Here is a 25124-nt window from a genome sequence, read left to right on the forward strand (position 1 = left end):
CTCTGACATCCAGAGCTGGCTGCGTGCTGTGCAGGGGTCATAGGTGACAGGCTCTTGGGGGAAGCTTGGAGTGGAAGTTAGGTGGGCATAGGGGGAACCAGCTTGAAGCTTCACACTGTACACCGGGCACAGGAAGTGCTGGTGCCGCCAGGTCCACAGTTTTCAAAGATGTCAATCACACATTCAAATGAAAGAGAAATAAAAACAAGCACCATTTGTGTACAATCAATCATGTGAATGCCTAGGAAATGATTCCCATAGGCTCCTCACGAGGACAGCTCTAAAGAGAGCCAGTCCTGGCATAGATGTCACATGTGACTGACGACCTGAGAAGTGTGATTTGAACGGCACTGAGAAAAATTCCTCTCAGTCCAAGCTGTTTGCCTGACCGGACTACTGCAGTGCCTACAAACGTCACCCTCGGAGTCATACCTTTGAGTTATAATGGAATTCTTTACACTTTGAGGAATTAGGAAAGTTTTTTCTTCCAGTGCAAAAGCCCTGGGAGAGTACCACATTCTGCCACTATCAGCTATAAATACTTAAATAGGGATAAACTAAAGTTCTGTAATACTTTCAACACAGTAGTCAGTGGTGGATCAGCATCAGAAGATGATTAAACACACAGCAGGTACAACTTGCTGGTGGGCTGTGGAGGGAAAGAAATGGGTCCAGGTGAGGAGAGTATGGATATCCTGGGCTCCAGCCCTAGAAAATCTAGTAGAATACATCTGTGGCTTGAGAAGGGTACTTTCAGGAGATGAGGATGCAGCTCTTCTGGCCCCAGTCCATGGAACTGCTTTTGGGAACCACTGGCCTACAGGTGAGAGCCAAGACAGGATCTACCCGAAGACTCCCCAGAGTGCCACGACCACCACGACCCACTCTGTGTGACACACGATGATGGGGCTCAGCATATTCTGAGCCTAACATCTGTTCAGTCATCTCCTTCCCTGTCATGTCTGGCTACCTCTTTCCCTCTCACTCCTGAAAACTTGATCAGAACGTGAATGAGAGCTGCTATTAGAAAGATAACGCAAACTTGCTCTGATTTATAAATCAACCTTTGGCAAATTTGGCTTCTCTGTTAATGAGGAACAGATTGCTTCTAAGACACTTCACAGCTGTCTGTGGGAACTCTTGGCCTGGGAGGTTGGAGGCGTGGGGGGCAGGTATCACAGGGCGGGAAGGGAGAAGAACCTGGAGAGAGGGAGAGAACGGAGAGGGGCTGATTTTTCTCCAACAGCACAGTCTGGTCAGTTAAGCTGCCCTATCCCCCTTCAACAAAAGCCAGCTCTCCTCCAGCCCTGTGGCTCTCCCTGCCTGGTCAAACGTGGATCCATTCCGAGGTTGGCTGGAGGGCTGTGACTCATTCCCCCCTCAGGAGCTTGCTGGGGCTGACTACAAAGACTTGCCAGGATCTCTGCAAACGTGCCCATCCCGTCCCTGAGCCAAGCCTTGCGCTCCCCTGCCCCTACCATCCGCATCCCATCCCATGGCTTGCAAGCGCCTCCGGGGCAAGGAGGGTACCCCTGCGGCTTACTGACTCCCCTCTCCCAAGGGAACTCACTGCTCTCTGTGGTACGCATCCGGCCTGTGTTTCAGTATTTTATTTTATTTTTATGTTTAATTTACACTGCCTGCTAGGTTTGGGGCTTAAATAAACAAAGGCTATGTTTCTCCCAAGGCCTGGACTTCCCGGTTGCCTGTCAGCAATAGAGTAACCCTTTTAACCTCTTTTCTTGCCCCTTGAGACACGCAGTGTTGGGGGTGGGATTGGAAGAGAAAGATACTTTGGGTCAAAAGCCTGGAAATTCTTAGTGCCAGCCTAAAATACCACCCCCTCGCTCTTCTCCACATGAATGTTAAGCCCCAAAGCTGCCTTAGCAAGTACAGACTTCCTTCAAAGGCCACTGCAAGACTGTAAGGGTTAAGGCACAAAAACGGAAAATTCAAAGTATTTGCATTGATTATTTGAAAAATCTACTTACAGATGTCTTTGTACCACTGAGCAAAGACAGAAGGGCCCAGGTCTTGGTGGGTGGAGCCTTGGCAGTGAGCAGCCTTAAAGGCCTATAGACTGAGCAGAGCTCGGTGGGCCTGCCTGGGAAAGGCTTCCTGCCAAAGCTCATACACCTTAAAAAATAAGAGGAACACTGGCCCCTGTGTCCTAGGATAGAGCTCTAACAGCAAAGTAACAAATCCTGGTCAACAGTTCTGACATCCTGTTATTTGCTAAAACTAATAATACTGTGGCGTTTGTTGACAGAGTTGCAGAAGAGCTAAAGTAAACATGGAAACTGAGGAAAGGCCAAGTATAGACGGTTACTAGCTCAGCAGTTGAGAAAAGGGAGTTTCACAGACACTCCTTGGACATCTGGGGGCAGTGGGGCCTGAACACAGTTCGGAGACAACCCAGAGGCATCTGTCTTGTCACCAGGTGATTTCTCTCTAACAATAGGCTACTGCAATAATGGGCTTGGCCCATGGAGCTGAGTCCTCAGACAGAGAGTAATGACAAGACGAATTGAGAGGGACTCTCCTAGTGCATATGCCAGGGTAGGTGCCCCCTGAGAAACGCAGCTCTGGCACCCATTCTAAATGAACTAGGTCAAGTGGGAAGAAAATACATCAGAAGGCCAGAGTTCCTTTTCTACCTTACCACCAGGCCCCCAGAACTGCTTAGAAGGCTTCTAAACCCCCTATGCTGCTAGCTCCTCGTTCATGAAATGGGAATGATGCCCCCCTGCCCCACATAAACAACACACAAGGTGTATATGTTTATGGACTCCCCAAAGTCTGGAAATGGAGATAACATTGTATAGTTTTTGCAGACTGATGATGTCCTTGACAACATGTATATATGTGCCTATGTTTCCAGACATGGTGGATATCCTATAGGCGGCATAGCTGAGTTCTTCAGGTAGTAAAAAGGGCCATGTGAATGCGATATGTGCCGTGATGAGTAAGGGCCCTGGTCCTCAAATGCTGTTGGCAAAATGGCTCACCAAACGAGCAGTCCTATCAATGCTGTTTCAAAGTCCAGCATTTCTAACTTCCTGTCCAGTTCCAGTTTGTTATTTCCATGATTTCACAAGTTATGGATACTGCCTATGGGGAGGGGCATAGTTTGAGGGACTGATGTTCAGATGGAATCAACATTCAAAATTTAGTGTCTTGACAGGCGGAGGTGAAGCAGGCGGTGGACGAGATGTTTCCCGAAGGTGCCGGGCCCTACATGGATCTGGACGAGGCAGGAGGCAGCACAGGGCTCCTGATGGACTTGGCAGCCAATGAAAAGGCAGTTCATGCAGACTTTTTTAATGATTCTGAAAATCTCTTTGATGATGATGATATCCAGTGAGGTGTGTCCGGCGGTGTGTTTGCTCAAGTTTTGCCACGCGGTGGTGTGGCGGATCTCCTCAAAGGACAATTTCAGATGGTTCCAGAGAACTTGTGGAAATCACTTAAAATTAGGAGATGGTTAACCAAGAAAGAGAAGATGGTTTTAACCATCTGGATGAGGCCTGTTAATCTCTGAATGTGGCCAACTTTTGTCCTTAACTTCAATTAAAAAAAGTGATGTTATTAAAAAAAAAAAATTTGCGTCTTGAAGGTCTTAGCAATCCTTCCCTCACAGAGGACTTGTAACTTGCATAAAGTTTTGGCCTTGAGAGCTTCTCCAATGGCACAGTCAGTAATCAGCAGGACCACTGGACTGAAGGCACAGCGAGATAAGATCATGACCACTGGAAGTGGACAGTGCAAATGGTCTCAAGTGAGCAGTGACTGGCTTTCTAGACTAGAATACAAGCTCTTCGAGGGCAGGGGCTTATCTTATTCATCACGGCACCCCCAGAGTCTAGACTAGTGCCTGGCACACAGTCTCAATGCCATAAACATGTGCTTAATAAGTAAAGAGAAGGTTTAGATAAGTATTAGAACTTGGCTAATGGCCTCCACAGGGAAGAACTACAGGCAAATTCATGAATTTGCCTCCTGTTAACATGTTAATTTGGGGACAATCATTGTACAAGAGCAACTCTGCAGTTAAAAACACGGAAGACTGGTGAAAATCAAACATACTTGGAAAACCCAACCCAAACACAATTTAATTGAGTAAGTGGCCACTAATGACCTGGAACCAAAGCCCGACCTCTTCAATAAAAGGGATAATTCACCCGTGTGTGTGCTCCTGGTTCTGCACTAATGCTGGGACTTTGCTCAGTTCCCATCTTTAGCTGGAGGGGCTGGGTCAGTTGGGAACAGGGCACCCACAGGGAGCAGTAGAGGGTGATGAAGCCCAGGAGGAGGGCAGCCAAGTCTCAGCTGGCAGTAACATCAAAGAGGGATTTCAGGCTAGCAAGCCTGATTCTGAGCAAGTGACAGCCACATAACTGGAACGATGTGGCGGGGGTGGGTTGCAGATAAAAAATCCATCCTGACTAAAAATACCCTGATGACCATCAACATAAAGGAAATTCTCACCATTAATGTCATCCTTGGGTTTGAATCTTGAGGGTCCCTGTTAAAATGAAAGGTCTTTCTCAGAAGGGGAACTATTTAGTTTTTCTCCGGGAAGGAACATGATGACCTGCTCACTGTGGTCCGAATAGTTGGGGGGCTTCTGGGAGAAGTGACCCAGGCTGACTAAGTATATAGACTAGGGGGGTACTGCCTGGGGTGGGCCATACAATGGGTCGTGGCTAACTGGTGGCCTTAGGCTTTCAGGGGACAGGCAAATGTGCCCAAATATTCCTGGACTCACTGTAAAGAAACCAAACTGCCTGAGTGGGCAGCTTTGAGTAGCAGAGTTTATGACAAAGGAGATTGTTTTCTCCTGCTCTTCTTGGTAAACACAAGCAAACTGTTCTGAAGAGGCCGCGAGGAGCAGTAATATATATATGTCCAAGCCCGACTCGGGGTATCTATCTTCAGTGCTTTCCCGTCCGGGGAATCTTGTTTGCATATGCTCATCAAAGCATTTTCCCTGGAAATCTCCTCCTCAAGTCCTACTGACTCACTGATAAGTTGGCATAGGTGAGAAATGGAAGGCTCTGTGACTGATAAGGGGTTGATGGGTTCTCCTTCCCCCTGGTAATTTCTTTTTACCAAGAGCCTCCTGTTGACCCAAAGGAATGTGTCCAGTGGGGGAAATGCCAGGCAGGAGGTCAGGTTGCTGGGGGGAGCTTTCTTTGGCCATCTTCCACCAGTCTCTGTTGGCAGTTGCCTTCTCTGCCTGTGTAGCAGGCGACTCTGGCGGCAGACACAGTACTCACACCAGAGCTGGCCAGGGCAGCCCTTGCCCCTCAGCACCCCTCTTTCTTGCCCTTGTAAAACTGGCAAAACCTCAGCCCCAGAACCCCACTCTAGCTTGACCAGGTGATGGCCAACTGCTTGATACCAGGCAGAGCTGGGCCGATGGAGGGAGGCAGGGGAGCAGGGCTGGGCAGGTTCTCCCACCCCCGTGGCTCTGTTGTGAGGTGCTGACAGCTGAGAGAGGACCTGAAACCAGTTAGCCTGGGGCTCCCAGCCAGCAGTGTATTTTCATCTTGTTTTGACTGGGACTGTCCTCCTCTGTGTAAACACGTCCATGTCAAGGGGAAGAAAATGTAGAACAGCTTAAAATAGGTGGGTGGAATGCATCCCACCCATGAATCACCAGCTCAGGGAATGCCCTGCAGGTAGGCCTTGCTTTAAGCAAACCTGACATATGAAAACCTTAATTCAACAAGAGGGTAGCGATGCACCGCTATTAGGTCTTGACCTATCACTGAGAGATCTCAAAGCCACATCTGGTCCAAATAATAACTTCAGTAGCTCCCATGTACTGATTACTTAGCAGGCACTGTGCTAAGAGTATATTCATTAGCCTTTTGAACGTTGTCAAGAGTTATGGATAACTGATAGTAGGAATTGGGTATCGTATTATCATTAAGCCCATTTTGTGGATGAGGAAACTGAGGCCCAGACAGGTTAAGTGACTTGCCTAGAGTTACCTGGCTCATAGTGGCAGAGGAGAGATGTGAACCTCTGGGGTGTGATTCTAAAGCTCCAGGCTGTCTCTAGCTGGGCATTTAGCTTTGTCTTGAGATTTCTAGGCAGGGCTGCATTCTTGGCATGAATGTCCATTCGTGCTGAGCCCCCTTCATCACAGTTTGCAGGGGAATGATTAACAGGCCTTTATCAGGGTTAGGGTGGGGGAGCCCCCCAGGTGGGGGATGGTTCTTGCCACTGACTAAAGGATTCCCATAAGGGGGGCCCCCCTAGCATGCCAGGATCGGACAGATCTGCATTTCATTTCAGGCCTGGCAGACTGTTTAAGGGCAACTGCTTGACCAGACACAGGGAAGGTCCCTCCTAATTGCAAGTAAGTACAAACTACTCGACACCAGGCTGGGGTAGGGACAAAAAGACTCAGTATAATCCAGTATAAGGAAAGACCAAATGTAAACATGTATTTTGAAAAAAAATGTCACCAATCACAATGTTGGTGCAGGGCTGGCCCCCAGGCTAAACTGTGAAGTAGGAGTGTGTCTTCAGAACCTTCCTGCTTCATTTTTGGGTACCTTCTTCCTGCCTGTCCCTGCAGGTGACCTGTGCCCTCCTGCTGCCTAGGGTTCCATGGGGCCCCTCACTACTGTTTGCAGCTGCCTGTCTTCCCTAGCAATGCCCCCTTTAAGGGGGACTCTTAGTCTCCCTCCCCCAAATCATAAGGACCCAGCCCATCCTAAAGGACAAATCAGGAGATGTGTTTGTGTAAGTGATAAGTAGTAGCTTAACAGGTTTTCCCCAGATCATGGGGCTCTAACCCTTAGATTTCAGTCAGTGGTACAATTTTAGGCATGGGCGGGGGGTGTGGAGGTGGGCAGAGAACAAGCTGGGTGGGGGCAACAGTGGGAGTGGGGGAGACTGCTCGTCAGTGACCTTCAAATCTTGCCAAGTAGGCCATGTGCTCCTGTCAAGTCTGGGTCTGCATGGAGGGATAAGCGCTCCACCCTTACACTCATGCTGTATTGTTTCCAGAGCATGGTAGACAGGGCACTGGGATAATAGTCAGGAGACAGGAGTCTGGCCTGGTTTTGCCTCTGGCTACTGGAACAACCTTGGAAAAGTCTCATAACCACTCTGAGTCCCAGTTTCCCCTAAATGTAAAATGAGAGGATCAAGGCTGCGAATTTATAGTTATGTGGGGGCTTATTTGATGAATGATACCCCCATTTAGACTGGGAGCTCCATGAAGCCATATACCAAGGGCCTATAACAGTGTATGGCACATAGTAAGTGCTCAACGAATGGAATAATTGAATGAAGGAAGGAAGGAAGGAATGGCAAAAGTGACTTCTAAGGTTGCTGCCAGTTCCAGCAGTCACAGCCTTGATGTCCTCAGATGCAGCTCTTTACAGCTGTGCCTCTGAGTGGAGAGGCCCAGGCCAAAGGCTGGGTTAGGCCTTCAGGCCCTTGCCCTCAGGACCAGAAGGTACAGGGGCAGCCTGCACTGCAGAGGGGCAGGCTCTGGGACCGAAAGCAGTAGGCAAGAGCTTCTGGGAGGCCCAGGAGGCTTGCAGGATGCTGGATGGGGTGGGGGTGTGGTAAGGAATGTAGAAAGGGAAGGGACGGTCAGGAGAAGTCAGGAGAGTAACTTTTACACAGTTTTCTGTAAAACGGGAAGCTGAGATAAGAGAGACTTGATGGGTGTCTGGGCTGAGGTAGGAAAAGTGCCGAGTTGCATGGTGACTCAAGGTCAGGAGCTGGAATGGGGCCCAGAGCTCTCAAGCCTCTGCTCACCCCCTTGGGACTGGCCTCTGGCTCCAGGCCAGCTCCCTCAATAGCTCCCCTCCCCCACTCAGCCGTCCACAATTCCAGCTTCTTACGCCAACCTGCTTCCCTGTCCAGCTGATGCCTTGGCTGCCCCCTCCCCCTCCCCCACTGAGACGTGAAGTCCTCCCCCAACCTCCCTCCGAGACTCCGGTGCAGTCACCCATTAGACCTCTAGAAGCAGACTTGCCCACCCCCCTTCTCAGCATCGCCCGCATTCAGACTCTGACGCAACTCCTCACCTTCTTACGCAAAAGGCTGCCTCCCTCCCCTCCCCTCCCTTCCTGGCCTGCCCCCCTGCCCTCCCCTCCCCCACCCCACTCCGTGGCCAGGGCACTCTCCTAGGAATACTCCCAGACAATATTCTAAGGCGCTGAGATATTCTCGCGTGTCCCCACTCTTTCCTCTAGCACCCTTTCACGTTTCAACAGGAGCCACAGTTTCAATCCAGGAAAATGAATCTTTAAGAGTGAAATTTCAGGTATTAGTGAGTGGAGAGAGAGAGATTTATGGGGCAGGGGTCTTTCCGAGAATTCCTGATATAACGCTGTGGAGGTGGTTACCTCCATAGTCTGGATGCTCGTTAGACCAATTCTGTCTTTTGCTGCCCTGGGATTTGGGAGATCAAAGTTCTGGTCCCATCTCTGCCATTAAAACTGTCTGTGTGACCTTGGGTAAGTCATGTAATCTCACTGAGTCTCGGTTTCTTTATCTGTCAAATGGGAGTAATTACCCTTGCCCTACCCACCTCGACAGGGGTGTTTTGAAAATTAAAGGAGATGTGTGTGTGTGGTGTGTGTGTGTGTGTGTGTGCGTGTGTGTGTGTGTGTGTGTGTGTGTGTGTGTGTGAGAGAGAGAGAGAGAGAGAGAGATAGAGAGAGAGAGAGAGACCACTGACTGCAAGGCCCGGGACAAATATCAGGGATTACTCATTCAGGTTACTTGTACAGCCCTTTTTACAAAAATGCCAGTGTGCCTTTGGCCTGCCCCCTTCCTCTGTTTCTCCTCGAGGGCTTGGGCCTTAGCCAAATCTGGTCTCCTGTGTAACTCTGCCCAGCTTTGAGAACATCTCCCGCCCCTCCCCCAACCCCTCACCACCCATCCTGTCGCCCTCAGGCCTTCCTTCACCATCCAAGGGCCTCTTGCCACACTCTCTCCCTCTCTCGCAGCCCAGGGCCCAGGGCCATCCGTGTGCGCCGAGTGACCCTGCTCTCCCAGCCCTGACCTCAGCCCATCCCCATAAATGCTTTGAAGAGGAAGGACTCTGGGGCAGGGGTAATGACTGAACTTGATGATTTGCTACAGAGGCTGAGCACAACGCAGAACACCCAGCATGCGCTCCAGAAACACATCATTGTTTGGTTGCGTGTGCTGAGGGAGACCTGGGGGTGGAGTCTGCTTTGGGGCTCCTGACATCGCACCAGATAGGCAACTGCTCCACCTCTAGATCCGCCAGGCCCCGCCCGCCTGGTCTTCCCACCCATCTTTCCCTTCACCTCTCAACCCAGAGAATGTGCTGGGCTCTTTCATCTCCAGGACCTGCATGCTAGAATGTGATTTGGGGCCTCCCTGGCCTAGCGCCACTGAGTTTCTCTGGTGACCCCACCTTTCCCCCAGGGACAAGAGGCTGAGAGCAGTCTGGGGCACCCTCTGAATTTCCCAGCATAAGCAATCAGCTCTCTCTGAAGGCCGTACCCAGGAATCTTCTCACCTGAGGAAACCTGGGTTTCCCTCTTCAGAATTAGGGGCTCCTGGGATTTTCCTAGGGGCTGGAGAACGATGCTTACCACAGTTCAGCATGGATCTAATAGCTCTGCTCCTATATTAGGTTGACAGCAGTCCCCTTGGCTGGAATGTCTCTTGGTCTAGCAAATACTAGAGAGGGTTTCTTCTAAATGGCGGGGGCAAAGCCCTTACTTTTATCCTTCAGGGCTTCGTTTCAACCTCCCCTCCCCAAAGGAGGAAATTAGAAGCAAAAGGTGACCTTGCTAGGCCTTGGCAGGGAACTGGTGACAGGGCGGCAACACAAGGCCTTATTTTGTTGGCCCCTGCCACCTGTCTCCCTCCCTCTGCCTGCTGTTGGGGCCCCATGTTGGCAGGCAGGTGGAGAGGAGGTGGAACTCTCTGGAGAGGCCACCTGGGAAAGCTGGTCTCATAATGAGAACCTCAGTCACCTGGAATTGGTTTTTCTTCACTCCATTTTTTCCCCTAAGAGGCTAACAATTCCAATCAGGGATTTGTTTAAGAGCATCCAATGAATGGGGCAAAGGTCACACAAGAGTACTGGGCTCTGAATCAGGAGAGAGACCAACTTTTGCTCCTGGCCCTGCCGTGACGTTGTTCTGTGACCGCAAGCTGGTTGAATTCCCTCTCAGGCCCTCAGTTTCCCCACCTGTCCAGACTCTATCTCTGGTCCTGGGCAGGGATCAGCGATGTATAAAATCCAAGGGTGTCAAATACTTAGTGATGGGCCCCTGAACCCTCTGTCCTCTGTGGAAGAAGCCCTGCCAATTTGAAAGCGTTTCCATTCCCCAAACCCCACTTGGAGCTTACCCTTTGGTGAGTCCACTGTAGCAGTCACCACCCTTAACATCTGGTCCAGGACCCACTCAAGGCCTCTGTGCCAGGCGGTGGCTCCTTAACTGGCATGCCCTCCAACCAAGGCCCCCCTCACTGAACATGCATCCATGTCCCTCCCTTCCAATCTCTCCTTTGAGATGACCTCGCCCTGCCTCTTCCTCCCAATTCTCCTTGCTCTCCTTTCCCCCCAGCTCACTATTGCTCTGGGAAAACCATCCTTCTTTTCTCCTGGCAAATATGTCAGATACACACTGGCTGGCTTCCTCCTTAAATGGGCAATTCTCCCCTTTGGCCTACTTGGCATTGTCTGACCTCTTTTTGTTGTGTTTTGCCTTCCCACATATTCAGAGAGATGGAAGGAACCTTGAGGATCAACTAGTTCCAACCCCTCCTTTTATAGGCGAGGAAACAAATTTGAATACAGCAAATGACTTGCCCAGGGTCACACAGCCAGGCAGGGGCAAAGCCAAAACTCCATCCAGGTCTACCTGATTCTGGGGCTTCTGCTCCTTTACTCTGCTCCCTTACCCTTCAGGTAAGGCCTTAGCCCACCAGCTGCCATTCCCCTCTTTCTCCAAATGCACCTATTGCCCATGTCACACCGCTGAGCACTGATTCTATTCCCTAATTGTTTCCCATGTGTGTATCTAGGTTTCCCAACGAGAAAGTAGTCTACGAGGGCGGGAGCTAACTCATTCCTCCCACTTGAATGAGGCACAAAAAGGGGAAGTGAGCCGCCTAAGGTCATGCAGCTCTTCAGTGGTAGAACTGGGAACCAGATCTAGGTCTCTGAGTCTCCACTTGGGGCCTCTTCCCACTATACCACGATGTGGTGCACCTCTCTTTTTATCCCATTTTTCCCATTCTGTACTGTACTGGGATGTTTCATTCTTGCTTCTTCTTTATATTCTTATCCTCCTTCTTAACTTCTGCATTTCTCACAAATCTGCTGGATTTTAGAGCTGGAAGGGACCTCGGGGATCATTAGTTTCACCTATCACTGCACAGATGAGGAAACTGAGACCAGGAGAGGGGAAGTCATCTGCTCGAAATCAGAGAGCTAATTAGTAGCCCAGCTGGGAGCCAAGTCCAAGTCACCAACTCTTAGTTCAGTGCTCTTTCAACCACCCTCTTCCTGTCTGCACTCTTTGCCAAGAGTCCTTCTTGTTTGGAAATCCCCCCTCCTCTGCCCTCCAGGTCCTGCAAGATCTGAGAGTGCTTGGGCCCAGGGTCATAGAGCATCATTGGGGAAAGGTAGAAGGAGCAGAGGCCTGGAACTGCCCATATCCTCCCACTTCCCACCCTGGAAGGCCCCAGCCTGGCCTTGCCGAGAGTGGTGACTACCAAGTATGTGTTGAGATAAAGCAATAGCCTCTCGGATTCTCAGTTCATGGCCTAGACGGTGGCGTCAAAGCCCGAGCCGGCTGCAAAATGAGGTCAGTTCACTGTCCTCCCAATGGAAAAATCTTGTAAAATCAATAGCACTTATAACGTCAACAGACCCGGAGACCTTTCCTGTTTATTTTTTCCTTCTTTCTCACCCACCCTGCTGTGAAGGCACAGACAACACAGGAATCTGGCCAGCGAAGCTGCAAAGGCCAGACCATAGCTCCCAGAGCCCCTGAACCGAATGGGGAGGGGTGGGTGCACATCAAGGTATGAGTGACTTGTGAAGACCCCGGCCAAGGCCCTCCTGGCTAACCCTCGGGCAATGCTAATCAGATCCTAGGCCCTCCTTGGTAACTGGCACCTGGTTGGGAATAATCAGAAGCTGTCCGGAGCTCCAGTAGTGATTCTGGAAGCTCGGCCCTACCCGAGCTTTGCCACACTGGGCCTTCACTAAGAAAGAGAATAACTAGAAAGCCAATTAGACAACACCATGGGGCCTTCCTGCACTGGGAAGTGTCTGAGGCCCTCAGACTGGAGTGGATGTTGGCCCTTTTCCCAGACATCCTTCCCCCAGCCCCAGTGGGTGTATACTACCTTCCCTCCATGCACACAGAGAGTGGCTGCCCTCATGCTGTTATTTGCATGGTCACAAACAGGCTTCTTCCTCCTGCCCCGAAACTGGTCCTGAAACCAGACCACAGAGCCTGAGCCTGACATTTCTTCTATTAAATGCTGTCCTTTATATGAAAGTACTGTGAATTTATTCCAACCTGGATTCATTTCACAAATATTTACTGAGCGCCTACTCTGTATCAGACACTGGTAGCTTCTATCAACTGTGTTTTGTGCAGTTGAAGACTGCTGTACCTCACGAGTTCCAAACGAGCATGTAGGGTCAGATGAAGCTCGGGGGTCAGCTGCGAAGGCAGGTCCTGAGAGTAAGCGTGTACCATAGTGTGGGTCTCTGCACATCGGGGATACTGAGGCATGGGCGCCTAGGGTGGTGAGCTGGGAGATGCCACTTTTACACAGACTCCTAGGACCAGGGACAAACCTCGCACACCAGAGAAGTTGTCCTGGGTAGCCGCAAGAGGCAGAGGTGAGGACAATCACAGGGCCTTCCATGGCTAAGGGACAGCTGTGCGCTCCACCCTCAGTCCTTGCCTGTTGACCTCGCAAGCAAGGCAAAGGATAGGACATTTTGGAAGGAGCGGTGCTCTCTTTTCTGATATGTCCCCCGGGCCCCTGAGTTTGGTTCCCTTGCTGGTCAAGAGGTATCCAAGGCATTTAAAGGCAACTAGGTATTTCTTCAGGGGACAGTGTTCCTGGTTAAACACCCACCCCCACCTCCCAAGTGCATGAACTTGACTTTGCAGCTCATCTTCTCCTAGGCAAGGTCTTGGTCCTGGGCCTGGTCCCCCAACCCTGCCCTCTGGGCGATCTTGCTAAAGGATGCCAAGGGAGTTGGTGGCAGGGGCTGGGAGCAGAGCCCAGGTTTCCTGGATCCTGGCCTGGCACTCTTGCCACCAGATCCCACTGCCTCTCCCTCTCTTCTCTTGCCCTTTGTGCTCTGTCTGCACCGTCTGGAGGCACGTGCCCTGCACCCCACTAGCTTTCACTGCATGAGATATTTCTGTCCGACACCAGTCAGCAGTTCAACCATATGGGGCATGGGGAGTCTGGCTGTCTGCTGCCCGTGGGGCCAGGCCCAGGTGGGGGAGGGGGAGGGCGGGTCGCTCTGCTGGTCTGGGATCCACAGAGCTGCAGCCCTAATGCAGTCATTTTTTTTCCAGGGGCCCTAGGTGGGGCCCCTAAGCTTAGCATCCCAGGGCTAGGGCTAGGTCACCGTGGGTCCCCACTCCCAGGGCTGTTGCTACGATACTGGGTTCTACAAGTGCTGAGTGGCACTGCCGGGGCCGGATGCAAACGGCATGCAGCAGGGTCTAGCTGTGAGCCAGTTGGCCAGCTGACATTTCAGGGTCCAAAGAGCTTGTGTGTACTGGACAAGCTGTTTATTGTGGTCTTGGCACTGCCCGGCCCTTCAGACAGCAACAAATGCTCCCAAACTGGGAAAGGAGAGGAAATAAGGAGACAGCCGTAGCCAAAGAAGACCTGGAATCTCTTTCCTCACACCATTTGCTCCCTGCAGCTGACATGGTGCTGGTGCCAACCATCGGAAGTGCCCCTGTGAGGGTACCGGAGGGGGCAAGCCCCACAAACCTCCATTCGTGAAGACCTACATTGCAAATCATGTACATGCCCACATCAGCATCCTTCCGACTGCCCAGCTCTCAGAGGCCACTGCTGAGGGAAGGTTGAGCAGTCAGAAAACACTAGGAATGAGAAATCTTGATGTCACAAAGTTTAAACACGCAGAAGAACTGGTACCCCAAGGCTGAAGGTTCTTCACACACACACACACACACACACACACACACACACACGGAAACACACACATGCGCGCGCGCGCACACACACACACACCATCTTCAGAGAGATAATTATCAACAGGCCATGATAGAAATGGTCATTTCGAGTCTTAGCCTGGTTTTTTAAGTTACACTCAGGGTTGACAACATGCTGGGGAACGTGCAGCAAGGGCATGTGTATTAGAGCATAGGGTGGGTGGACAGATGAGACATAGGAGACCCCAAATGAGGGAAGCTGAGAAGCCAGAGTCCAGAGAAGTTGTAGGAAAGGTAGAGTTTCCCAGAAGACATTTGGCCCTATCCACGCCTGCGAGTCTAGTCTGGCCTATGGCCTGAGGAGAAGGCTTACTTGGGAGGGACGGAATCAGGGATAAACGGTTGAACTCGGCCTCAGGCTCTTGACCTCCATACCTTGTTCCACCCAAGATTGTGGCTGCCAGGGCTGGACAAATGGAACTGCCAGAGTGCCTTCTGAGTGTCTTGGTCAGGTCCTCCAGTTTGTCTATGGTTTAGCACATAGTCAGTCTTATCAGCTCAGCTGTGCATGATAGATGCCTCCAATACACACACACACACACACACACACACACACACACACACACACACACACACACACACACGGTAGCAGTAATGAACACCAGCAGTTAACATTCATTGAGTGCCTACTTTGCACCAAACATAGTTCAAAGCACTTCATATACAGTACGTATTTTATCTCAATTAACCCTCCCCAGTTTACAGAAGGGGAATCTGAGGTCCAGAGAGACGAAATAACTTAAAGTCCCACCAGGTAGAGTGGCTGAATAGGGATTCAGTAGAGGTCTGGCTGACTGCAAAGCCTGTGCTCATTAAACTACAGGGCCCTTGTGACTAAGCATATGAATGTGCCCATTTATACAAAAAGCCTCAGGGAAGGAAGGAAGAGAGGGGTAAAAGGGAAGATTGGAGAGCTGGGCCTTGGAGAAGAACCACAATGGTGGAGGAGATGGTGGGCCATGGTGTGAAAGAGGGAAGATGGGCAGCAGAACGCCCACCAGATGCCAGAAGCTAAGATTATCTAAGTTTGCAACCTCACACCTCTTGGGAACCCCCAAGGCCCCCCATCATGGTGCTTGCCCTCACACCAGTACTCACTCAGTAAAACTGCTAAGGAGCAACCTTGGGGAATACACACAGACCAAGTTGCTGCCTCCCTCTTGGTAAGACCCAAGCTTTAAAGTGGTTTCCTCAGAGGCCAGGTCACCAGACATTACTTAAGCCCCCAGCACGTGGCAGGCACTAGGGGGATAGAGACAAACCCAACAGGCACCCTGCCCTTGAGATGTGGCAGGCTGGCAGAGGAGATGTTAGATTGGCCTTGAGCCACCCCCAGGGGTTAACTGGGGCTAACGGTGCGGGCTGTGCACAGTCAGGGAACAGAACGAAGCCCCTGGGTCTCCCCAGAGACAGGGCTGCTGCCTTTAGCTCCACTCACAGAGCTAGGCAGCCCAGCTGGCACCATTCTCCACTGGGTTGCTTCTACAAACGTAGCTCGGAGCAGCCTTTCAGGGCTGTGCCGGGACACTTTAGCTGACACACAGGGAGCCTGAAATGGGTGAGGGCTGGGAGAAGTGGTGAAGCCACAGGAGGATACCCTTGCCCTCTCGTTCTTTAGCTTCTGCCAGTGGGCCTCCCACCTCCAGCAAGGGGAGAACACTCTTCTTCAGAGCTCTCCCCCACCAGCCCATCGTCTCCTCCCTTCCTGGGAAGCCCAAGGCTTAGAGAAATGAGTCCAAGTAATTAACTAATTAATGAATATGGATGGGAAAGTTGCTGAGGTTGCTGGAAAACACCCTGTTGCAGCCAACACACACAGCCCAGCCAGGCACCCGCCTCCCAGCATGGGTGAGAAGGAAGCTCCGAGCGACTACTCGACTGTATCTCCCCAAGGCTCCAGCTGCATCAGAAGCACCCGCCACCCAGCAACCCCTCGCCCGATGCCAGGAGACCTGCCTCTGGACGGCACATCCCCTTGCAATGACAGCCACCACCACCCCACTCCAGCTGGGGCTACGATCTGCTCAGTTACTCGGCATCAAGGGTACTCTCTGTGGTCCAAGGAAGTCCGCCTGTGCGCTCTCCCAATGCAAAGTGCAAGGCTGCAGGAGATGGATGGATGGAGATAGGAGAAGGGGAGAGAAAAGCAGAAGGAGCAACCAAGAGGCACACACAGCTGGCAGGAGCCCATCTCCAGCTGTTGGGCGGGCTGTTTCCTTTGATAAAGCACTTGGCAGTACTCCCAGTTCTGTAGTTTCTGGCCTGCGAAAGCACACCCGGAGCACAAGCCTGCCTGTGGGAGGACTTCAGCCTTGCTTTGTTTTCTTTCTTTCTTTCATTTTTTTAAGCTTTAGAAGATGCCCCTCCCCTTCCAAGGAACCTCATCCCTCCCCCACACCTGGACAAAGTGAAGTTGTACCAACAGGTGATGTGGGCTGGGCTGCCAGCTGGTCGTCATAGAAAGTCAGTGCCACAGAGGCACAGGGGTGTGCAGTGAGGCCTAGGCCTGTGTGTGTGTGTATGTGTGTGTGTGTGTGTGTGTATGTGTGAGAGAGCGAGAGAGAGCGAGAGCGAGCGAGAGAGAGAGAGAGAGAGAGAGAGAGAGAGAGAGAGTCTGTGTTTGTCTGAGAGGCTCTGCTTGTTTGTTGTGGCTGACACTGCCTTCTGTGTGGCACACCATCACTGGTCTCCCCACCTAGCATCCTTCCAGGCTACTAATGTTTCCCCAGAAAGCACTGGGAAATAGGAGTCCCGCGGTCACATGATCACACAGAACAACACGCCCTCCCTCAAACCCCTGGTCCTGTGGCTTTGTGGAAGCCAGTCTCCTCCGGCCCGTGTGAAATGAGGGGCCGGGCTTGAAGGCCTCCCAGGTCCCTTGGAGGAAGCAGAGCAGGCGCTGTAGCAGAGCCCCTGCCCCCTCGTCTCCCCCAGGCTCCTCAACAGCCTAATGACAAGCTGCCCCCAGGCCCCAGTGTCCCAGATCCCTGAGGGGAAGCTCATCGCCCGCCCGCCTGCCCAGGAGTGGCACGGGCTCCTCGCGGGGTCCCCAGAAGCCCCCACTCCCCGAGGGCCCCGAGCCAGCACCCACTCCCACACCCAGTCCGCCCCCGGCGCCCCGGAGGCCGGGTCTCCCAGGGGGCCGCTCAGCTCGCTTCGCAAGGCTGCCTCCCAGGGGAGGAGGACCGGCCTGGAGGAGACACACAACTTCCTCCGCAGCCAGAGGGGGAGGCCCGGGGCGGCCCTGAACCACCGACCCGCCGCCCCACCGCGTTCACGGCCCAAACCGAGGGGCCGCCGGCCCTTAGCCATGGGAGAAGCCAGTCGGGAAGAAGCAAACACGGAAACAAACACAACCTGGGAACTGTGGACCAGCTTCCAAACTGAAAGTCCTCAAATATACCTTGGCCGCCCCCTCGCAAAAAAAGCATTTGCCTCATGAGAAAACCTAGGCACTTAGACTGCAGGATGGCAGAGCCAGAGCACCTCGGGGGATCATGTCATCCAACCATTTCATCTTATGTATGGGGAAACTGAGGCCCAGAGTGAGGTGGAGACTTCTGCTGGTTAGCAGAAGAGCTGGCACTAGAAGTCAGGGAACTAGCCCAAAGAGTTCTGGGTCCTGGCCATGGTTGGAAGACGATATACCAACCCAAGGCCCAAGTAAGAATTCTGGGATCTAGAAGCTCTGAGTTGACATGGGCAGGGTAGCCCGGTGAGCTGAATGTGGCCCTGAGGCTGGTGTGGGTCTGTGAGCACTTTAGATCCCTTTCACCTGTCAAGGGATATGCCTGTTGATGTTATGGGGCCATGTGGCCATCACACCTGGGGCTCAATGTCAAGTCAGAGTTGGGTTGGGGACCCCCGCTCTTTCTTGCCTTCACCTTTTCTAGAGTATTCTTCCTACCAGGGCTCAAGCTCTGGAGGGGGAAGAGACTCAGCCATAGTTTCTCCACTGGTTGGGGAGGGCAGTATGGGGGCAAGCCTAGGTATGTGGCTTTTGCCACCTCTTTGGGATTCAAAGCCCACCTTGCTCCTTCACAGCCCAGGTATAACCCTCCAGTTGTGAACAGGGAAGAAGAAGTGGGTAGGCAGGAGTGCCTATCAGCTTCAAGAAGGTAATAAGCCTTAGATAGCTTTCTTAACTTTGAGCAAGCTCTGGGGCCAGATTGTAAGCAGATGGCAAGGCCCACAAGGCTAAGCCTGGCATGCTCAGGCTGAAATTATATCGACTGCGTCTGTCTTCAAGCCATGCGCTGGGGCTGAAGCTGAGCTGACCCCACCCCCTCTGACGTAGCCAACCCTCCACCACTAGAAGCCACTAACCCTTCACTATGGCTAGTGTGGAAACAGCACGTGCTGTTTTCTGAGACACAGTGACCTGGATATCTGCGAGAAGCTCCATTAACATAAAGAGCTCAGCATGGAAGACAATCATGCCCAAAACTTTCAATACTTAAACACATGCTTTAGAACCTACTTTAACCACTTCCATTCCCCCTTGTTCTTGCTGAGGGCTGTGGTATTCAAGTGACAGTTAGAACAAGGTGCTTCTTGATCCCACCCATGAAGTTCTGCACCGAGATTCCAGACAGTTGCATTTACCACTTAATTCCACCCATCACTTTATAGAGACCATCACTTTATAAGACATTTTGCTATGTGTTATTTTACATCTGTGGACTATCTCTATCATTGTTCTGGAGTGATTTCTCTGTGTGTGATCTACCTCCCCAGCTTGATCCAAAGCTCCTGATGGGTGGGAAGCGGGCCTTTGGTGGCTTTTTCTCCCCTCCTCCCTCTCCCTGTAGCACTCAGGACAGTGGTGTGGCCAAGAGGATGGTCTCAATAGTGCTTGTTCAACTCAATAACAACAACTCGGGAGGCCAGCATAATTTCTGAATTCATCGGCAGGCGCATCCAGTGATGACGGAAATCTGCAGCTGGATGTATCCGCTGCTGTAAAGAAAGAGCTATTCTTGAAGGGAGGGTCACCCAAAGCCAGCATGTCAGTTGACTTAACTACCCCCTCCCTGTCCCATCTTGATGAAACAACAACTAAGCAGTTGGGACAAGAGTGGGGTGCCTCACGCCAAGCGGCCATTAAGCCGAGGAGCTGGACATTCCATTTCCCAACATCCTCTATTCTGTTTCATCCATCTCTTTGGCAACAGAGTGTTAGGCTTCTTTCTAGGGTCGTTTCCACAAGTGACAGTCTCCCTGCGTCTAGCTGTGGGAAGACAGTGGACCCAGATTGAATTATTGATAGGAAATTATTTGAAACTAGAGATCATGTTTGTTCATTAATGGTTATTAACGTATACCTTGTTTATGGGTTTACCTAGGGGAAAATAAAAGAGGACTGGCTTTGATGGTGGATACACATTTATGGATGGGAACCTTGAGTATTTAGGAATACTTTTCCTAAAACACTCATTCCAGTCAGAACTGTCTCTAGGTTTTCCTTCTCTCCTGTTTCATAAGTGGCCTCACCAACTGAGTAGCTAGAAATCTTTCATTTCTAACAGGAATACAGAGGTAGCCTGGAGACCTATGTTATAGCTGAGATTGAGAATTTAGCTAATATCTCTAACGAGTGAGCTACTTACTATTAACCTGGTCATTAATTAAGGTCATGTTTGCACTTCAATTGTCAGCCCTAAACATCTGTTTGTTTAAACCGAGGTCACTTCAGTTTATTACAGTTATAGCCACTGGTGAGATAATCTGCTTAGATTTCACAAGTATGTGTGAATTGCCTACCTCAGCCCTTATTTTCACAGAATAAGAGTTCTCTTGAAGGCACAGGGTCAGACTTAAGATAATACATGCTTTTCCTTCTCAATAGAACTAAAAACAAGGCTTTAATTAAGTCACCAAAATTCTCGGATTGAATATCTATATTACATTTCTTAATGATGTTAATCTGTCCAAGGGTGACCCACAGGATTCCCATTGATCCAAGAACAATCTTTAGGCAGACATTTTATTGGCTCGGAGATTGTTTCCTGATCATTCAGCACTGCCCTTCTCAATGGTGGAGTCACCCCCACTTTGTTGATAGAGACTGCAGGTGGCCTGGGAGAGGGGGGGCAGTGGGGAGGGATGATAGAGATCATGAAACAGAGAAAGGGGGGGGAATGCAGAGGCAGAGAGCTTAAAGAGGTCTGTGAGTGGAGAAAAGGGAATAGGGGCCAAGATGGTTCTCCCAGGCAAGCCTAGGACTTGAGGAGAGTCCAGACATATACACCCTCACAGACCCTCACCACACACACACATACACACACACAGAGGCACACATGCCTCTTTTACATATACCTTCCTCACCCTGACTCTCAAGTCCCAAATACAGGAATAGGCTCAGATGGAGTTACAAACATATGTCACACACACAAGAACACCAACCCTCCCAGATGCCATCTTTCCAGCTGTCCCTTCACGAACACAAGTGTCCCTCCCCATCTACACATAAATATATTTACCATACATTTTCCATACCTTTTTTTGCATACGATTTGAACATATTTTTATGTACATTCCACATTACTACCCAAACTCCCTCCACACAACCAAGTCCTCGCATATGTACACAGCTACACACATACACACACTCATACACATCTTCCTTCCCATCAGAGGCCAAAAAAGTCTGTGCTCAATAAATTCTAGTGCTTTCTTCCTTGGTGCGTGGGATTTGAAGAAGTGGCTGGATAGCCAGGTGAACTAGAGAAGTGCTTTTCCTAGCATGGTTCTTAGCATGGTGGAAAAGTCCATCAAGGACATTTGAAATCCCTCACAGAGTTCACTCCCTTGGCCTATAGACAAGACACCAGCGGTAACCTTTAGCAGCTGCCAAAAGCATCTAAGACTCTCTTAGTTCTGCTATGCTAGCTGACCTTTGCAAGGAATCCTGGGTATTTTGAACCAAGAACATTTAGTATAAGAAACAAAACAAAACAAAACAAAAATAAAAATCTTTCCCTGACATTTAAGAACAATACTAAAGTGTCTGTGCAAATTCACCTGGCAGGCTTGGCCTGTGGCAAGATGGCAAAGAAGGAAAAGTTGATTTTAAAGCCCACCAGCCCTGGATGTCCTCTTGGAGCCTGTCCCCATCCGCCTCCCCATACATGCTCTGGAATCTCATTGTCCCCCACCAGGCTGCCTCTGTTCTGGCCAAAGAAGACTAGAACTGGGAAAAGGCTTTTGGATTCGACAAAAAGGAAGTGATGAGCAAGCTGAGAGTGTGCAGTTAGTCTATTAGATCTAAGATCCAGGTGGTGGGCACTGTGATCTATGCAGTGCCATCTGCATAGGAAGTCTACGGTCCAGTTAGTTTCTATCCAAGTCCCACCAGCCTGCCCATTAAAAAGTTGAAATGTGGCTAGGCTGAAAAGCAATCAGATCTGTTATTGACACTGTTTCATTCTGAATAGCACAGAGGACTAAAGGCTTTCTTTACTTAGTTCATTAGTTAGCTAACAAGCATTTTCCAAGCACCTACTGTGCATGGAGCACTGTCCCAGACACTCGCTCTTGCCATTGCTGCTTCTGCTATTTAATTTCTGAATACAGGCTGTTGCCAGACATCCAATTTTCTGAGTGCTTGCTCTGACAGGGAACAATGACTAATGAACCAAACATCAGGGAGGGCCCTCTGATCTCCAGCACAGAACATGCCCATAAAGGCAGAGTCTAATTTGTTCAGCAAGCAGCTGCCAATTCTTCTGGGATCTTAATTACCTGGAGCAGTTTATATGGGTGAATCCCCTTGGGAGAGAAACCCTGAACTCCGTCTTTCTCACATCCTATCATACGCCAGGCCCTACAAATGGCTTTAACCCCCAGCCACTGCACATGGGTACAAAGTCCAGGACACGGTGGTTCACCAGACAGGCATTCCGGCACTGCACACGACCCTCCTTCACACCTCTACACACACTCCCCTACACACACACACACACACACACACACACACACACACACACACACACACAGCGGCAGCAGTGGCTTATTGCGGAAAGCACTCTGGACTGCAAGTTAGGAGATCTTGGTATCAACCCAGCTCTGCCTCTGCTTCTCTGTGTGACCTTGGACAAGACTTTTTCTGTCTCTGGGCTTCTGTTTCCTGTCCTATAACGTGAGGGGTGGGACTAGATGATCTCTGTGGACCTTTCCGGTTCTAGGACTTGACATTCTACTTCCTGAGTCCCAAGAGAGCTGTGTGACCAGGTCAGGTTTGTAAAATGGGGATAAGACAAGATGGGGGCAGTGGTCGACTCAAGCAGTCACCATCATGGAGAAGGGGATATCTCCTTGGGTCAGCCCCTCCCAAAGTTCCATTCTATTTCTGAAAAGTTTCACAAACCAGGCTGGGGGATCTGGTGGCACTGTGGGCTCTGCTGCTCCCTTCAACCTCATCTCCCTCCCCCATCATTTCTTTTTAACCCTTTTTCCAACTCTCATTCCTTTTAACCAGGCTTTCAGCTCATCCTGACTAGTTCCCTTTAGCAAGCTCTTCAGAGAGACGGATGATTAAATGGTCTTGAGAGTCTCCTGAGTCTGTAAAATGTAAATAACAGTCCCTGCCCTGGCGGCCTTCACAGGCTTTCCAGAGGATCAAATAAGATAAAGTCTGTGAAAGTGCTTTGGAAATTGTCAAGTGCTATGCAAATGCGAGGGATTATTATTAATGATGGTTGGGGAGGCAGCCACGTGATGCAAGGGGGAGCAGAGTGTCAACTTGCCTGCTCTCCTCACCATCTTCGCTGGGTGAAGGCACTGGTGTTGCCAGCCAGCTTGTAGCCGACTAACACATCAGTAGGGGTGGTTCTTTGATTAGCGTTACCCCCCATTGTCCCCTAGTAGAGTTCAGAACCAGAGGAAAGAGGACAAGGAAGGAGTAGGTTGATCTGGATATATAGAGAGTAAGGCCTAGGGTAGTGATTTTTTTTTCCTTACAAAAGCGAATCCTTTCTTTCAAACAGAGTCTCACATGGAAAACCCAATTTATAAAACAGATGAAAGCAGAGCTACTCTAGTTGAAGTTGAGATGAGGCCCATGGATTCCCACTGGCTGGGCTCTCCGTTTGCCCTCGAGATCACTCTGGTGGCTCCCCAGGGCTCCAAAAGGAGCACATTGGAAAACTAGCAGTGTAGAGCAGGAGCTCTTGCCTGGCACCCAGTGCTCCAGACATCCAGGGGGCAGCCACAGCCTGGGCACTGGAGTGATGGGGGTACAGGACATAGAGAAGGGGAGTGAGAGAATGCTATAGAAAGGCAGACAGAGTTGCGGGCAACACCTTTTGTTTACTCAGCAGCTTTGTCTAGGGTCCCAGGCCGGCATTCTCGGGCTACCCTAGAATGGGGCTGCAGTTTTGTGAATCAGTGCTGGAAGGCCTACGGAAAAACATGGGTCTAGAAATGGTAAAACAAAGGATGGGACCAAATGAACGTGAGCAGGGCTCCTGCTTTCTTATTTTGCTTTGAGGGGCAGGGGGTGTTGGGCCTGGTCAGGATTGGAGTCCAGAAGCCTGAGACATAGAACAAGGAGAGACAGCTGGGGAGTTGGGGGGTGGGGAAAGAGTAGGCTCCGTCCTGGAGCGCTTGCTCCATTTTCCCACCCTCCCCACCCAAACAGGCTCAGCGACAGGGCACGCTGACTGACTAGGCAGAAACCGATCAGATACTGCAGGTACAGGCTGAGGGTTCCAGGCCAGATAGGGGTATGTGTGTCCAAGACTTTCACACAGCCAAGACATGTGTTGTTGCTGACTCCCTAAGGCAGATGGAACAGTGTCAGGGATTTTGTTTGAGTCGCTGTAACTGGGAGGATATAATAATAATAAAAAAAAATCACCTTAGACTAAATGATGCTGGCATCCGAGAAACATCCGGCGCTGGTATTTCTATATTATTCAGGCCGTTTGCAAAAGCCCAGCATCTTTCTCTCTGTGGAGATTCTTATTCCACATGTGTCTTCCCCTGATTCCTTTTGCACATGTGGTGGCCTAGAGCTCCTTCTCAAATTACCCTGAGGTAGCTGCTACAGAGACACGTTTGCTGTGCCAGGGCTGAGCAGGAAATGGGTAACCCAGAGCAGAGGATCAGCGGCAAAAGCCATTTGTGCTCGAAGGAAACGAGAGCATTTGGAATTCCGGTGTGCTTGGGCGGAGGGGAAGAGGTCGTTACATGGGCCCAGACAGCCTTTGTCCCTGCTCTTCTGGAAAGGAGCAGTGGGACCATCTCGAAAAATGTGTTGGATGAGAGAATCACTTGGCTAGAGGTTACTTCCCCTGCATAAGCCTGTGTGAGCACAGACACCAGGAAGGAGGTAGAGAGGGGGGCTCCTGAGGGGCCTGGGGAGGAACAGAACTCAAGGAGGAAAGAAGAGCAAATGAGCCAAAAATAGCTTAGCAACAGACCCCTTGGAAGGACTGTAACCCTTGCTCTGTAAGTGGTTAGAGCTCCTCCCTTCAAACGAGAATGGTTTTGCTATTACAAGTAATTGCCTCACTCTTGCTTTCTCAGATATTTAAAGTCAACTGAGTTAGGTACACACACACACACACACACACACACACACACACACACACACACACACACACGAGCGAGGATTTCCAGTTTCTTCCCAGCATCATCCAAAGTGCCTGCCTGGCTGGTGGGGGGAGGGCAGAGGCCAAGGCCAAATTTAGGCTCAGCTGGAGCCTTACCCCTGTGTATGGGCTTCTATGGGGATGGGGGCAGGGCACAGCCAGGACTCTCCCAGTTGCCTCTGCTAAAGTCAACTGCATCCCCTGGGATGACTTTGCACATACATGGAGAGGGTAGCTGCCTGCTTGGTATGATTTAAGGGGCTAAAGGTCAGAGGAA

General features: G+C 50.7%; 3 protein-coding genes across 5 annotated transcripts in view; 2 read left to right on the forward strand and 1 right to left on the reverse strand.

The window, feature by feature from the left end:
• The window catches only part of PRPS1 (phosphoribosyl pyrophosphate synthetase 1), a 111073-nt gene extending 86604 nt beyond the window's left edge, over nt 1–24469 (forward strand). The window contains exon 8 of the transcript XR_013825734.1: nt 24458–24469. The gene's annotated coding sequence lies outside the window, so the exon portion shown is untranslated. The remainder of the gene's footprint in view (nt 1–24457) is intronic.
• TSC22D3 (TSC22 domain family member 3) overlaps nt 1–25124 on the reverse strand; it is a 58823-nt gene that overhangs the window by 10947 nt on the left and 22752 nt on the right. The gene's annotated exons all lie outside the window — the stretch shown is intronic.
• Nucleotides 761–3364, forward strand: LOC307180192 (COP9 signalosome complex subunit 9-like; the record flags this gene model as incomplete). Its single annotated transcript, XM_079910315.1, has 2 exons — nt 761–823; nt 3185–3364. The coding sequence occupies 2 exons, from the start codon at nt 761–763 to the stop codon at nt 3362–3364; spliced, it is 243 nt and encodes an 80-aa protein (XP_079766441.1).

Source organism: Stenella coeruleoalba (assembly GCF_951394435.1).
Source record: "Stenella coeruleoalba genome assembly, chromosome: X".
Taxonomy (NCBI): Eukaryota; Metazoa; Chordata; class Mammalia; order Artiodactyla; family Delphinidae; genus Stenella; species Stenella coeruleoalba.